The 17,595-nt window shown below is 34.6% G+C and overlaps 1 protein-coding gene across 1 annotated transcript in view; it reads left to right on the top strand.

The window, feature by feature from the left end:
- The window catches only part of LOC145283670 (anaphase-promoting complex subunit 4-like), a 213,306-nt gene that overhangs the window by 48,581 nt on the left and 147,130 nt on the right, over positions 1 to 17,595 (top strand). The window contains exons 14-17 of the mRNA XM_080132681.1: positions 526 to 678; positions 4,658 to 4,713; positions 8,255 to 8,304; positions 8,992 to 9,057. Coding sequence (XP_079988807.1) covers positions 526 to 678; positions 4,658 to 4,713; positions 8,255 to 8,304; positions 8,992 to 9,057 — 325 coding nt within the window. The remainder of the gene's footprint in view (positions 1 to 525; positions 679 to 4,657; positions 4,714 to 8,254; positions 8,305 to 8,991; positions 9,058 to 17,595) is intronic.

Genomic DNA, 17,595 nt, shown 5'->3' with positions numbered 1-17,595 from the left:
CTGTGTATGTGTTTGTTTGTCCAGCTAAAAGTAAAAACCTACAAAACAAACACCCACAAAGTTAGTATATTTTTTTTATTATTGACATTGCTCTGGATAAAATTTATGTAAAAAAAAAATTGATTCATTCTTTAGACATCAACTAGGTCTAGGTATCTTCGGTCGAGAGGCGATGGTTTTTTAGCCATTTTATGTACTGATTTGAAAAGAATATACCAACTTATTCTTCAATGAATCAGTTATTGGGTAAGCTGATATACCTATTTCTGGAGTAATGGGCTTACCCGAATGCTATAAATATAATTGAATTCAATGCATTATTGGGGTAGTGATCTGTGGCAGTTATATGATGATGATCTAAAAAATGTAGAAACGTGATTCTGTATTTTATATTTTAGTCGATAATTAAGAAAATAAAATCCTGTTGTGAAATTGTTAATCAATTATCAAATACGAAAATAATGAAGAAAATAAAAGTGCATTCTTGTGAATATTTCCTGATGTGATTTAATGTTCTCTTTTCAGTGTTGGCATGTCGATTGTCAGCCATTTGAGTGATCTTCATGGAATGTCATTGTGGTATGACCGATTTGGTGTTGTTGGACTAACGAATAATAGTTTACATGAAGCTGTTATGGCAGCAGGAACCTTTATGCTGAAAGCCAGCGAATTGCATCAGTAAGTACTCCTTTCTATTTTTTTTTTTAAATTTAATTTATATTTTTTTAATCTTTTTTATTTTGGAAATTCATTGAGAAGACTATTTTTTTTTTTTTAGTTTTTCAAAAATCAAGATCCAGCAATCAATTAAAATCTGTATCCACCAATGGCTAATTAGGTCAGTCTTGCTGTATAAGTACAAAGCTTGGGAATTCCGAACATTTGATCATTAGGGATTTTTAACCGGTCTTATGACTTCTTCAAATTCAGTCATAGTTCTAAACATATTCTCCTCCATTCTAGGAAGACCTCATCAGAAGATGACTTCATTGGTGTTATGGGGTAAGCTGATCTACCCAGTTTAGTGATAATGAACTTACTCAGAGACTCTAAATTAGTGATGAGATGATTCCAATACAATTACCGATTCCAATTCTTTATGAATTTCTAAATATTTAATTATAAAATTGCTATTTTTTGCCCATTACCGAAAAAACACATGTTAAATGTAGAAATATTTTCTCAAACATAAAAATACACTTATGAAGGGTGATCTATAGATTTTAGTTTTACTGGTAACTTAAAATCAATGAATATTTGTTATTTTAACATTACCACCAGCAGTGGAAAATTTTGTTTTAAACAAACTCAAGTAAAAAAAATAAACATTAAAAGAATCATTCTTGGTATCGAGAAATAGGCACAAAATTTTCCGATACCCCAAGAAGTTCTGATCTTTCTGATTTGCAATTCTGATTAATTGTCCCAAAATATATATACTTGCATTTAACACGTTATTGTATAGCAATTTGTGGCAGTTATGGCCCTAGAATCATGATGTATACTTCTGCAACATACTTTTGCTAATACACTTTTTTGTTAACTATTTCAGTGTTTGTCTTAATTATTACTGGCTTGCAAGGCTACAACAATTGGTTGGATTACCTGTTTTGTCATGCTTTGAGTACTATAAAGTATGACTTTTCATTGCTTAGCAAAAAAAAAAATGAAAATCAATTAAAGATGCTGATTTCTACTGTCACAGATGAAACTACGAGTGAATTGCAGTTGAGATCAAGGATTTCCACAATTACAAGATTCAGAATGTAGTGACATGAAACCTTATCAGATTGATTGGAGCTGAATCAATTACCTTAGGTTATAAAGCCAACAACAAAAGATTGTCTTGTTACAAGAAAGGTTCCCCTTTTCTTGTAAGTAAGAAAAACATTAGATAGACCGAGATTTGAACTTTGTAAGCAAAGTTCAGAAATAGAAATGTGGAATTTTGCATTGTTCTGTTTCACATATGTTTAGATATGTTGTTGTAAAAGGAATTTTAATTGTTCAAATCTTTTTATGAAAACTGAATTAAAATAAGGTCAGCTAGAAATTAAAGAACAACGCAATTTAAATATGTTGAAAAATAGGTTAGGAAAAAATGGGAGTGAGAATTCTTTGTCTGCAGAAATTGTTTGGAAGCGTGCCGAACCACGCATGTTCAGGCCACGTGGGTTGATCACGTTTTTGGACACACGTATGATGTCATGGCAGAAATGAATTCTCAATATAGGAGCTAGAGTCGAAGATGAGTTAGACAGAGTTGGAGACGAAGATAGGAGACAGAGCTGACATGGTCAGAGGAGGGTCCCTTTGGAAATGAGGGAGAAAGTTTTAATCATGTAGTCGACTTTGAATTCCTGAATGTCATCAGCATTTCGACCGGTCAAATGGAATAAAAGAAAACGTCATATTTTTGTAACTGCCATCTTCGTGTCATCTTTCTACAGCAAAAGTAATGTGTAATCATCATTAATGAACTTTGAATAACTCATCTTAAGTAATGTGTCCCCCCCTCCCTATCATAAGTAATGACTGTTCCCGCCTCGCTAATATATGTGTTAAAAAGAAACACTCCAGAACTGTATAAATGTCTCTCTCTTCTCTCTCCCCTCCTCAATATGAATGTCCCCACCTTATCTAATAAAAAGACTCCAACTACACAACAGTCTTGGGTTTCAGTTCTAGTGCATTAACTGAGAGGAGTGCTCAGATTCAGCTGTCTTGAGCCATACTGATGCAAACAAACAAATAATAATAATATAAGATGGATCTTAAGATAAAGTTAAAGAAAAATAATATTATAGAGTGCACAAGCAATAATTAATGTCGATAACTGTGACAAATAACACTCTACATGAGAATTCTTTCTTCAAATTCCTCGGCTAAACATTCATAGGCAATATGAACTGGAACAAATACATCCAGGACATTGCGAAGGCTGCTGCAAAGAAGATGGGTTTCCTCTATTGCGTGAGAAGATTATTCACGCCTAAGAGTATCCTGTACCTCTACAAATCCACCATCCATCCATGCATGGAGTATTGTTTCCACATTCGGGCTGGTGCATCTACCATTAGTCTCTCCCTCTGACAGGGTCCAAAGAAGAGTTACCAATCTAATAGGTCCCGCATTGTCAACTAAGCCTGTCCCATCGCCACAATGTTGCATCCCTGTGTCTGTTTTACAAATATTTTAATGGAATGTGCTCTGATGAACTCATTGCACTTGTGCCCCCTGTATGTACATACTCCTGACAAGCTTGCTTAGTAACAAAATCACACCCCTCCACTGTTGAGGTCACTAAATGCCGGAAAGCTTTCTACTTTAATAGTTTCTTTCCTCAAATGGCTAGACTTTGGAATTCCCTTTCTGCTTCCCTGACTGTACTGACATGTAGAAGTTTAAATGTAACCTAAACCAACATCTTGCTCATGTTCCCTAAACATGGTCCCAAATAGTATCTCCTTACATCTAAGTGATGATGTGCCTTGTTTGGGGTGAACAAGAGTTTTTTAAAAAAAAAGGAATCATGCATAGTGAGAAAAGCAAATACAAATTAGTATTTCTTATTCATTTTTTTTCTGTCAATTTATCAGATCTCTATTATTACTGCTCTATTGATCAAAATAAAGTGTACTTAACAAACATCCTGGGTAACATAGTTCCAGAATATCTAAGATTATATCTCTGTGAAGTGGCTATATACCTAATAATAATACTTTTAAATATATAAAAGTGACCTTGTCTGTGTGTGGCATTGTCTCTACCAAATTATTGTCAAATTTAGGTCTACAGAATTGAAACTTGATATATAGGGGATTTGGACATGTGGAACAAATTTGATTTGATTTTTAGCCAGTAAAAATAGTTGCTAAGGAGTCAAAATTGGAAAAAAAAATTGGAACTTGGCAGGCATAAGTCGACTAAACATGTGACTTCTATGTATGCACAGATATGCATTTATATCTTTAACTATGTTATTTTTAAAGTTTTTATATGTGTATGGACTTAGATCAGATGATAATGGATGTTTTGGTTTTGATTCTAGCTGATGGTACCTAATTTGTATTTTTATTGATTTATTTTTAACTTTTGAAATTACTAGTATATATAGAGAATTGATTCTATATTAATGAATACAAAATTTGCATGAATTAAAATATCATACTTAAGCATATTTTACGACCGGGCAATGCTGGGTGGCCTGCTAGTATTTTATATTTCAAGGAAAATTAAATATTTTTATATTTTAAACTTTGTAAATTATCTCCCTTGTCTCAAAGACATTTTGAAGCAGTTATTTAGCCTTGTATTTTCATCAGATGACAAACAGAAACTGAATAATTCAATGGACATTTACTGACATTGGCTTACGAAACCTCCTCATTTTTAAAATAATTTCTTTGTAACTTGCTTAAATAAATCATTATTGTTGATCTAGATAGAATCATTTTCATTCAATTATTTCTCCATATCTGTGTTTTATCACTAAAAAATTCACTTCATAACAATCTCCAAATACAAATAAAACAATAGAAACTATCACTTAAATAATTAAAAAATTGATCCATAAAAATGTGAGGTAAATGGATTTTTATGTAAAAACTGTTTTTTTTTATATCCATTTCTCTTTTTTTCATTTTTATTTATTCAGGGTTATTGACAGAAGCATAAAAAGTTTAAAGGCTTTTTTCAGATGGCTATATGTTGGTAAGTGTTGAGATTTCATTCTTGGGCAAGTTTCTAAAAAAAAAAAAAATCTCTTCCAAAAATGATGCACCAACTTGATATTACACAGTATCTTTTATATATACTAATGAATCATTGCTTATCAAGACCCAGGGGGAGGGGAGCACTTGAGTCTTAAGGTTAAAAAGATCATCTGTTTGAACATTGTGTGCCATCATGTGAGGATTGGAAACAACTGTGGAGTGGGCAGAAGATTTCTTAAAGAAATTGATTATCAAGTATTTGTTTATATTAGACTTGAAGACTACCATGTTGTAGTTGGCTGGGAAGCTGGTTTGTGGCATTTTGTTCCACAGACGAGAAGCTCTAAGAAAAAAACGGTGTCTATTGAAATTACACTTAATCTTTGATACAGAGATGGAGAGAAATAAAAGCCATTTATTCTGGTTGTAGCCAGATGAGTTCTTGCTGTGAATGTTTAACAGTGGTGGGGGACAAGGGATTTGAGCCCAATCGAGCGCCTACCATGAACATATTGATACATGAGAGAGACTAGCAACATCTCTTCTGTGAAAAGGGGGTTGCAAGAAAGAGTGACCAGATATGAAAGCAGTACTACATTTTAGGATGAATATGGTTCTTATGCAGGTAAAGGATTGCTTCAAGAGGGAGGTACTTTCTGGAGCGATAGAATGATCCAACCATTTTTCCAGTGACTTTAGCAACAAATTTGATGTACAAGTAAGTCTCCCGTTTTGAGTCTGAGGTAAAGGTCAATCCTAGGAGCTTATCAAGGAGAGCCATTTCATTTTAACTTTGAAGAAATGAGGATCTGAGCATTGTTGGTAAAAATGTGAATGTTTAACAGAGTGGTGGGGGACAAGGGATTTCAGCCGAATCGAGCAAGAGAGCAAAAAAGAGAGCAGCTTGGTTTTGGAAGTATTAAAAGTGACCAGCCACTTTCTCACCACTGTACCACATGTTGGAAGTCAGAAAGATTCTGGTGATTAGTCCTCCTTGAGATGTTGCCATCTGTGTAAAGAAGGAAGTCCAATTTTGACTAAAGTTAACACTTTTATACAACCTAACATCACAAGTGCATTTGAGAAGTTTTATCACTGCACAAGCAGAAAGGCCCAGTCTATAAAATCAACTGTAGATTCTTTTATAAGACAGGGGTGCGTTCGAAATGAATGTTTCTGGTTAGAATATAATTGAAACATGATACTTGACTTTTGCATTTTAAACTTTAAGTGAAATCATTATTTACAGATAATTTTATAAAATCAACAGTGGATTTTCTACAATGCAATGTAGACTTAGTCATTGTGGGGAGGCATATGAAGCTTACTCCCAGTACACTGCAGGGGGCTGGTCCCTAACTAGAGCAGGCAATCAATCGATTTGATTAAAAAATGAGGGATTTCATCGATTTCAATAACAATAAAAATATGGGAGTGTGGAACATTTGTTGATTTAACATTTAATCTCGAACAATGTCAAGTCTCCTGCTAGTATATATATATATATATATATATATATATATATTGGCAGCAAGTCATTATTTAGACATGTCTGATTGAACACGACAGAGTTATTCCTTTTTCCGATCTTTCTGGATATCTTTTCCATTTGCCGAGCAGTCTTTTTAATTTGAGCAGACATATTATATAGAATGGGTTGTTGTTCGGCCATGTTTTTTTATCATCAGGGGCAATTGTTGTTGTTTTCTTTTCCTTTGAGGCTTAGTATATTTATAATTTTTTTTAATTGGCTATAAAGGTGAGTGCAGGAGGGTTGGGGACGAATTATTTATTTTTAGTTTTGATTTTCCTATTTTATAGTTTATTTAGTTTCATGTTAGTTATTAAATACTGTTAATATATTTGTCCCGGTGTTAAAGGAGATCCGGTTTAAAAAGGGCTGTAGTTTTTTTCTAGTAATTTGTTGTCGAAGGGGTAAATAAATTCATACACTACATTAGTTTAGTGTGGTATTAGTATTCTTATTGTTTTTAATTATTAAATTGGAAGTTTTAAATTTAGTATAATATATTATTAGTTTGATCTTTTTGTTTTGGTCGGTGGGTCTGGTGTATCTTTTAATTAGGTTTGTTATTATTTTTTCGTTTGTTTTGTAGTTGGTGTGTAATTGGTTTTTATAGCATACTTTGAGGGTGTTGTTTTTGTTAGGGTTACGGTTTATGTTTTTATTGTGGAGTGAGTTTTAAATAGAGTTTTATGTGTTTATCAACGGTTTTATTGGGAAATTTATTGTTTATTAGGGGTTGTTTTATGTTTATTAGTTCTTCGTAAAATATTTGTCGGGTTGATGCTGTATTGTATGAGCGGTGGATCCCCCCCCCCCAAAAAAAATTATAAATACGCTAAGCCTCAAAGAGAAGGGAAAGAAAACAATAACAATAGAAAGTGCTTGAGAAAAAAATATAGCCAAACAACAACTTTTAGTCGCCATTCTATATAATAATATGCCTGCTGAAATTAAAAAGACTGCTCAGCAAATGGAAAAGATATCCAGAAAGATCGGAAAAAGGAATAACTCTGTGTTCAATCAGATGTGTCTAAATATAATATATATATATATATATATATATATATATATATATAGACTTTTATTTTTTTTTTACTTTTATGAGATACTAAATGAGATATAAGCATTTGCCTAAATTATAAAAAAAAGAAAATTAAAATATAAAAGATAAGAAAATAAAAAACATAAAAATTATAATTGTGAGCGGATTCTTTTCTTTAGTCATTGGAATGTAACTTACCAGTATATATAATATTTAAATTCCTTTATAATTGAAGAGCAAGGAGCAAGTGAAAAGTAGGAAAAATATGTGCGTTAAAAATTTTTTTGTCTGTATTCACTTAATGGAAGGATTGAGGGAGGACATTATGGTAAGAAGATAGCTTCATTTTTTTTGTACGTGTCTTTTAATTTGTTATAGGGATTAAACAAGAAATTATTTTCATTGGTTTACCTTGGACCAAAAAGGGATAAATAAGTAAAATGAAGAGAACAATTTTTGTGTTAACGATTCTGTTTTGGAAGAGAAGGGGGGAGGGTGATGAGATATAAAAATTCATTGCAGAAACCTTTTGAAAATAGCTTGAATTAATAAAAAGATATGTTTTGAAAATTGGCAGAAACAATCGTATGAATAAAAATGTATTTGTTTTTAAATACAATTGGAAGATTTATTAAATAATATATATATATATATTCACTTAGATTGCCAGAATCTGAATTATTAGGCAGATTGTAGATTCCTAAGCAGTGATCCAAGTCATAAAGGCAAATCCAGAAAGTAGTACTTGGATAGTATCTCTGTATCTCAATGCTCAATCATGGTTTATCACATTCATAACTAAAGCAAATAAGTTGCCAAAATCTTGCAAAACTTTTGACTCACACTGTTCTGATTGGTCAAATAAAATGGCATAAAATTATTTAAAAAAAAAAACAGGTTATAAGTAATGCTGAAAATTCCTAATTTTCTTTTTAATAGAAATAATAAACCAATATTTTTATTTTTTAGTTATTTTGCGACTCGGAGGTGACCAACCACCATCCCAGGAAACAAGCAAGGTAAATCTTAGAATAAAGATTCAATTTTTCATTAAAAAAAAAATTGTTTAAATGAATAATCCAATTCATGGGACAAACTGATATCAATGTCTTTTATAATGTAACATTTATGAATGTTCATCATAATTATTTGGTAATTCAACCAACATAAAAAAGTAACTGATATTGATTGTTGTCTGATCAATTTTAATTTCTTAAATTTTTAACCGTTTACTCTTGTTAATCAAAAAAAGCATGTCATCATCATAATTATGTTATTATAATTCCTAGAACTATTTATAATGATATCAAAAACACCCATACAATCCTATTACTAAAACACTTATAAAAAAATTGATATATCCTTATTTTTACTGATTCCCTAATTTTCTTTTTTTTTATATTTGAGATTTTTTTTTTAGTAAAATTACAAAATCATATTTAAAATAATTTAATTTTTTTTTACTTCATGAAATTCAGTAAGAATGTTCAGATTGATTTTAAGATAATTTCTGTCATAATGTATGAATTAAAATTTTTCAGCTGCATTCACTCAATTGACATTTTTCTTCCAAATTTACAAGTTCATCAGAACTCACCCAATTCCCATCAACATTCACCCAATGAAAATTAATTTTGTTTTGTTTTTGACTTTTTATACCATTGGCTCATGTTTTTATTTTTTAATTTGTTTTTATCAAATTTCAGATGACACAACATGATTTTAATTTTGTTGCTGAGTTCATCAGAGATAATTTTGATCAGTTGACTCTTGTAAGTGGCATTTTAATTTTACAGTATTATGGGTTTGTGGTTGCTGGCATCAGTACAAGTATGCATTGGGGGAGGCATCTTTTGCAGCAACGTTTAATGGGTTTTCCATTAATGTTAATTCTTTTGTTAACACCAAATCTATCACTTCTTCTACTCACCTACTACTTATTGTGGAGCAGACAAATCTTTTCATCTCTGGTGAAATAATTAGTCTTGGAAAAGGAAAATGGTAAAATAGGCTATTTCTTTGATCCACTCATATGCCTGACTCCAACAAACAATATGCAAGTCTGCTTGACCTTTTTCTTACAATTTGCCCAGAAATATGCTCATCTTCCATTCTATCTCCATTGGGATCTTACGATCACTTAGTTGGGTTAGGGTTAAGATAAAAACAAAATGTAATAAACCCTCAGATGTACCTCTCCATATCAATACTCTATGGCTATAATTCCGAATGTTTACATCAGATATACCTTTGCACTTCATGTTTAAAAAGAAGTATCCTCTATAGTATCTAACCTGACTGAATGGTTTATTGTTGGTATAGACGACTTCATACCCTTCAAGAAATTCCAGCAAACTGTGGTTCACCCCAGAATGTGCCACTGCTAATGCGCACAGAATTTAACATTCACGTATGTGGAGACTTCAATGTTCACAACGTGGAATGGTTGACCCACTCAAAATTGACCGATGATGAGGGGAGGTTCTGTCATGATTTCTCCATTGCTTATGACCTCACTCAGATTGTTCACGAACTCACCCGTGTGCCCAACAATGACGGCCAATATGCGAGTCTACTAGACCTTTTTCTCACAACATGCCCTGAACTATGTTCAGTTTCTGTTCTGTCTCCTCTTGGATCTTCCGACCACTCTGTTGTATCAATTAATATAAAAACGAAATGTAATAAGTCCCCAGATGTACCTCTCCATCGTACAGTATATCGATACACTAAGGCTGACTGAGATAGCTTCCGTACATTTATATCGGATCTACCTCTGCATTCCATGTTTAAAAAAAGATGTGTCCTCTATAGTATCAGACATGACGGAATGGTTAATTGTAGGTATAGACCGTTTCATACCGTCGAAAAAGTTCCAGCAAAAACCTAACAGCCAGCCATGGTTCTCTCCAGAATGTGCTGCTGCCATTGCGCACAGAAATCACTTTTTCCACTGCTTCCAACGTAATAGATGTATGGAAACTAAAGCCGCTTTCAGGACTGCCAGCAACCATTGTAAGAAAGTAATAAAGAATGCAAGAGAGTTGTATGTTCAATCCATCAAGTCCAAAGTAGCTGATCAGCAGCTTGGTTCCCACCAGTTTTGGCAAATAGCAAACAGAATCCTGAACAGAAGCATGTGCTCTATCCCAACTATCATCAATGGACCTGAGGTAATCTCGTCAGCATCAGACAAGGCCAAACTCTTTGCCAAGAACTTTGCAGCTAATTCTACCCTTTGCGACCAAGGCCGCCAACCCCCAATATTTCCTCCTGTATCAGAAAACACACTATGTGATATACATATATCTGTATGTGATGTTGCCAAGCTAATCAAAAACCTTGATTCCAGTAAAGCAACTGGCCCTGACGGTATTCCAATTATAGTACTCAAAAAACTTCAACCAGAACTAGCGCCCATACTTACAAAACTGTTTAAACATTGTCTTAAGGAGAATAGCTTCCCATCACCCTGGAAAATCTCATCAGTATACCCTGTATTTAAGAATTCAGGTGATCGTTCATCCCCCTCTCATTACAGGCCAATAAGTCTCCTGTGCGTCATGAGTAAGTTGCTGGAATCTGTGTTAAATAGAGAAGTAATCAACCATCTCAACAAAAATAACCTTTTTAGTGACACTCAATATGGTTTCCGTTCTGCTAGATCTACAGCAGATGTGCTTACAGTTACATTTCTCGATGGAGGCAACCTTTCTAGGACAATTGCTCTTGACATATCTAAGGCCTTTGATAGGGTATGGCATAAAGGTTTACTTCACAAGATCTCTAGCTATGGTATTGCTGGAAATGTCTTCTCAATTATTAAATCATTTCTTTCTGATAGGTTCATAAAAGTAGTAGTTGAGGGGCAAAAATCAGAAGCTCACAGTATTAATGCTGGAGTCCCTCAGGGGTCCATCCTGGGCCCAACTCTCTCCCTGATCTACTTTAATGAGCTTCCAGATCACATCCTTACATCATTTGTAGACATTTATTCTGATGACACTACCATTTATGGTAGCACATCTAAGACAGTAAACTACCAAGTTCTCTCCAATTCTCTCTCCTCTGATCTTGAGCATGTGGTACAATGGGGGAAGGAGTGGCTGGTTACTTTTAATGCATCTAAAACAAAGCTTTTCTCTTTACATCATCAACATTCTGATCCACCTCTGGCATCAATTGAAATGAATGGCTCTCGTCTTCAGGAGGCTTCAAGTTTTGACAAGCTTCTGGGCTTGACCGTTACTCCTGATCTTAAATAGAACACGTACATCAAATCTGTTGCCAAGGCCACTGGAAAAATGGTGGGCTCTTTCTATCGATCCAGTAGATATCTCACTGCTGATGCAATTCTCTATATAAGAGCCAGGTACGTCCAAGGATGGAATACTGTTGCCACATCTGGGCAGGAGCCGCTAAAAAGGACTTGTCCTGCCTTGACAGAGTTCAAAATAGACTTCGTAGCCTCGTAGGAGATGTCCTTTTCTCTTCCCTGCAACCTCTATCTCACAGAAGAGATGTTGCGAGTTTGTCTCTGATGTATCGTTATTTTCATGGAAAGTGTTCGACTGAGCTTCAGTCTATGGTCCCCCCTTGCCAAACTTTCACAAGAAACACTTGTCTAGCTGAAAACACTATCAATAATTCCCCCCACTCTTTATCTGTGCCTAAACCTAAATGTAGATTCCATGAACAAAGCTTCTTTCTTAGAACTGCACGCCTGTGGAATTGTCTTCCGTTTTCCTGCTTTCCAGCTGACTACAATATGGTTGTCTTCAAGTCTAACGTAAATAAGTTCTTGATAACGTAAATAAGTTCTTGATGAGCCGTTCCATATAAGTTAACAAATTTACCGAATTTTCATTACTAATGATTACTATATTGTCCAATTTTTACTGTACACTTATCCTCGATTGGCCTCTTGGTCTTGATAATGTGATGCCTGTGTAAAAAAAAAAAAATCACTATTTCCATTGCTTCCAAGATAATAGATGTTGTGAAACTAAAGCCATCTTTAAGACTGCCAGCAACCATTGTAAAAGAGTAATAAAGAATGCAAGAGATTGTTATGCTCAGTTCCCACCAGTTTTTGATGAATAACAAACAGTCCTAAACAAATGTATCCTCTGTCCTTATCATCATCAATGGACCTGAGATAATTTTGTCAGTATCTTACAAAGCAAAACTTTTTGCCAAGAACATTGCAATAAATTCCACCCTTTGTGATCAGGGCTCCCTTTGCTCCTGGTCTGAAGTAGAACACGTACATCAAATCTGTTGCCAAGATTGCTGGAAAAATGGTTGGATCACTCTACAGTTTCAGTATGTATCTCACTGCCGATGCAATCCTCTATCTGTATAAAAGCCAGGTACGCCCTCAAATGGAGTACTGTTGCCACATTTGGGCAGGAGCTGCTCAGTACGCCTTATCTAGCCTTAATAGAGTTCGAAACCAGCTTTGAAACCTAGTAATTGATGCGTTTTTCTCTTCCCTGTAACCTCCTTCCAACAGAAGAGACGTTGCGAGCCTGTCTCTATCATTATTTTCATGGTAAGTGCTCAAGTGAACTCCAATCTATGGTTCCCTCTTGCCAAACTTTCACAAAAAACACTTGACTAGCTACAACCACTGATTTTCCCCACTTTCTAGCTGTGCCTAAATCTAAACGCAGATTCCGTGAACAAAGCTTCCTTTCCAAAACTGTCCGTCTGTGGAACACTGTTCCGCTGGCCTGCTTCCTGGTTTAATACAACATGGTAGACTTCAATTCTAATTGTTTACAAGTTCTTATTGAGCTATCCCCATAAATAATCGAATTCTACTCAATTTATGCCATTAATGATTACTACACTACCACCATACATTCATTAACCTTTATCCTCGAGTGTCCTTCAGGCTTTGATAAGTGGTAACTTCGAAATGAAAAAAAATCATGTCATATACTGTACACAATGGATTGTCTAGTTTAAAATATATTTAAGTTGAGATCTCAAGCCTGCTGCAAAGAAGGTGGGCTCCCTTTATTACACTAGAAAAGTACTCGCATCTAGCAGTATCCTAAATCTTTGCAAAATCACCGTTCGCCAATACATCAACCACTTGTTTCTCTCTATTGGACAGGGTTTAACAAAAGAATCTCCAATCTAATAAGCCTCCTACTGTTAACCAAGCTCGAACCCCTTGAATACTAATAGAGTGGCTACAAATTAAACAAAGTTAATATAAAACACATTTCCAACCCCTTTCTGATCACCACAATGTTACATTCTTGTGCTTCTTTTACAAGTACTTTAATGAAATGTGCTCTGATGAACTCTTAGCACTGGTGCCCCTCTATGTACATTCTCCTGACTAATCTGACAAGCAGCAAAATCCCACCCATGCATGAGAACCTTCTACTCTGAAAATGTTTTGTTTGAACATCTAGATTTTGGAATTCCTTCCCTGTAACTTATTTACCCCAACTGTGCAAATGTGAAAAAGTTTAATTATGTGAACAGACATCTTTCTGCTCAACTCCCTACTTTGAGTGCACCCTTATGTCTCGGTGGTAATCTGCCTTGTTTTTGGGGCGAATATAAATAGAAAGAAGGAAAAAAAGAGCTTCATTGATAATCAAGTATAACGATATTGGACATGATAATAAATGAGTCACACGAAACAGCAAATTCAATGGGATGCCAAAAATGTAAAAAAAGAAAATTAACCACAAAAACACGTAACTTTTCAAGAAGCCCATAGCCTTGCAGAAAACACAGAATATGCTGATATAACAAAAATAAATATACAGTCTACCTCTGAACTCTGGTGCTACCAGATCAGGCTGCCTATTGGCTTTCTGAGACAAAATGCACCTACATCGATTTCTGTTTTTGTTTTCTATTCTATTTTGTAAAACTTAATTATGTTCTACAAAAACAAAATAAAAACAACAGCCCCCTCCCCTTTCCCCCCTCCTTTTTTCCTTCCCTACTTCCCGGTTGACCCTGTCGGCAGGGCACTAGAATACGCCGACTGCCCCCCCTGCAGAGGGTAAAAGTCCCTCAACAGGGCTACCTGTTGGCCCTGGGTGGCAACCCGTGATGCCTAGGAAAAGGATCCTGGTGGCTGAACAACCGATGCCTAGGGAAAATAAAGGTATCTGTAGCAACACTCTACTTTGGCCTTGTACTAGGCTAGACGGGCGGTTGGAGAGGCCCGATCCAACCAATCGGCTAGTCATGTCAAGCCCTAACACTTACACTGAAAACGTCAATTATAACGTCTAAAAAAAATAAAATAAAAAAAAAAACTTAATCCAAAGATAATACATTTCATTACTACAAACATAGACAAACCAGTTAAGTGTTAGAAGGCGATGGCAAGGGCCAATCAATTGATGAGACAAAAACCACACAACTGCTCCCTAACTAACGTTTCTATCAAACTGGGAAAGAAGAAACTAAAGGAGGAAACAGGAAATGATGGAACAAACTCAATCAATTGAGTATATCTCTTTTGTATCCCTGGGATGAAAGGGCGAATGGGTTTCCCCCCTAACATCTCCCAATTTCGGGCTCCGAGGAGGGTGGGGAGCAAGAGAGATGAAAATCTAAACAAACTTCTATGGATATAATAAACCCAAACAAAAAACCCAGAAATCAAAAAAATACTACAAAATCGAAAAGAACCCACTCTGACGTAACCAGCTCAGACAGTGAACAAGAATATAACTATGAAATAATTGATAAAGAAAAATATCCAAGATTCATAGTAATTGAAACCTTAGAAGGAAAAAAAATCAGCGATCTATCTCCATTCTTAATTGGAAAAATTCTGTCTCAAAACAGCAACCCAAAAACAGCAAAAAAAATGAAAAATGGCTATCTACTTGTCACCGTCGATAACTATAAAGACGCAAAAAACATCTTAGAGATGGAGAAATTCCATATCTATAAATGCAAAAGTTATGCTCATGAAAGACTAAACACATCAAAAGGTGTTATAAAAAGCCATGAATTAACCTTGGCTACAGCAGAAGAAACAGAAAATGCCCTAAGAAAACAGGGAGTAATCGATCACGTCCGAATAAACATAAAAAGGAATGGTCAAACCATACCTACAAAAACCTACATACTAACTTTCAATACACCAAAAATTCCCAAAGAAATAAAAATCGGATACACAATAGAAAAAGTAGAACAATATATACCAGCCCCTCTGAGATGTTATAAGTGTCATAAATATGGACATAGCAGAGAAGCATGCAAAGGACAGAAAGTATGTGGAAAATGTGGCATAAAAGAACCTAACCATAATGAAAGTGAATGCCCAAACGAAACGAAATGCCCAAATTGCCAAGAAAAACACCCAGCATACTCTAAAATATGCAAAATCTACACAAAAGAAAAAGAAATAGCTGAAATAAAACACAAACAAAACGTGCCCTTTCCTGAAGCGAGGAAAATAGCAAGCTCTCGAGAAAAAATAAACACTTACGCAGATATTACAAAAACTTCAAACCAAACAAACCAAACCCAAAACCAAGACCTACTTAAACTAATCTCCAAACTCAAAAATCTAATTGAAACTTTAAAAACTAACCAAAACGAAAACAAGAAACAAATATCAGTATCTTTGAAAACTCAGTCAAATGATCTAAAACAAGTCCCAAAGAACAAAAAAGAACCCGAACAGCAAAAACCACAAATAAATCGTGAAAGATCCAAATCACGTACAAGGACAAAAGCAGAAGATAAAAACACAATATCTGGAAAGATGGAAACAGAACGGGAAAACACAAATCCTCTTTCCAAAAACCAAAGCAAACAAAAAACAGAGACAATATTAATCGAAAATGAAAACAAATTTGAATTGATTGAAATAGAGAGTCAGAGGAAAAAATCTAGCTCCAAAAACAGAACTGACCAGGAAGAGAAAATGGAGACTGAGGAACCAAGCAGTTCAAGTAAACACAAAACAAAAACCACTCAAAACACAACAAATCAATAGAATAATAGATATAAAAACCTAAACAAAAACCAAACAGAAAAAAAAAGGAAAAAAAATAAATAAACGAACTTACTTATGGAAATGAATAAAAACATCATACAGTGGAACTGCAGAGGTATAAAACCAAACTATGAAGAAATTAAACATATAATAGCACAATATGACCCCAGCATAATCAGCCTACAGAAAACTCTTCTAAAAGAAACGGACACCATCAACTTCAAAGGATACCACATCTACAATCAAACAAACAGATCACAAGCAGATAATCGAGCCACAGGTGGCACTTCAATTATAGTAAAAAAACAGATACCACATATAAAATTACAACTCCAAACAAACCTACAAACAATAACAATTAAAGTTACACTTCACCGACCAATAACTATTTGTTCAATATACATTCCACCTAAACATAAACTAAACAAAACCGAAATTGAAGATCTCATAACACAACTCCCCATACCTTTTATATTAATGGGGGACTTCAACGCCCATAACAAAATGTGGGGAAGTGAGAATATTAACCAAAATGGGAAAATCATTGAATCATTACTGGAATCACCCGAAGTAACTATATTTAACGACAAAACACACACATACCTTCACCCAGGCACAGGAACGCTATCAGCTATCGACCTAACACTATGCTCCCCCACAATATTTATGGACTTCCAATGGGAGGTACATAACGACCAGTGCGGCAGCGATCACTTCCCAATTTTTCTCAAAACCCAAGAACCTACAACAGAAGAATCAAAACCAAAATGGCGAATTTATAAAGCTAATTGGACTGAATTTAGCAAACTTTGCACAAATCTAGAAATAGTTAACAAACCAGATCCTATGTTAGCTTTCACCAATACACTAAATGAAATAGCAATCAAGACAATCCCAAAATCTTCCACCAAACCACACCCAAAATCAACGCCATGGTTCACACTAGAATGTAAGCAAGCAATAACCAACAGGAAAAAAATGCTAAAACACTTCAAACAACATCCTACAAAACCCAACCTTCAAAAATACCTACAAGCACGAGCAAAAGCACGCTATATTATAAAAAAAAACAAAAAAGAAACCTGGCAAAACTACATTTCCAAATTGAACAACAACACGCCATCAAAAAAAACATGGGAAATAATAAGAAAAATAACTGGAAAAAAACTTGGAACACCAATAAATAATATAAGTACACCAAATGGTAGACAAACTATAGACAAAAAAGAAATAGCAAACATAATCGCAAATGAATTCAGCCAAAACTCATCATCCAACCACTACTCCCCCAAATTCCAAAATTACAAAAACAACG

This window comes from Euprymna scolopes, chromosome 8, assembly GCF_053919585.1.
Source record: "Euprymna scolopes isolate OS-2025 chromosome 8, ASM5391958v1, whole genome shotgun sequence".
NCBI lineage: Eukaryota > Metazoa > Mollusca > Cephalopoda > Sepiida > Sepiolidae > Euprymna > Euprymna scolopes.
The sequence above is the reverse complement of the archived record's forward strand: the minus strand, read 5'-3'. Positions and strand labels throughout refer to the sequence as shown.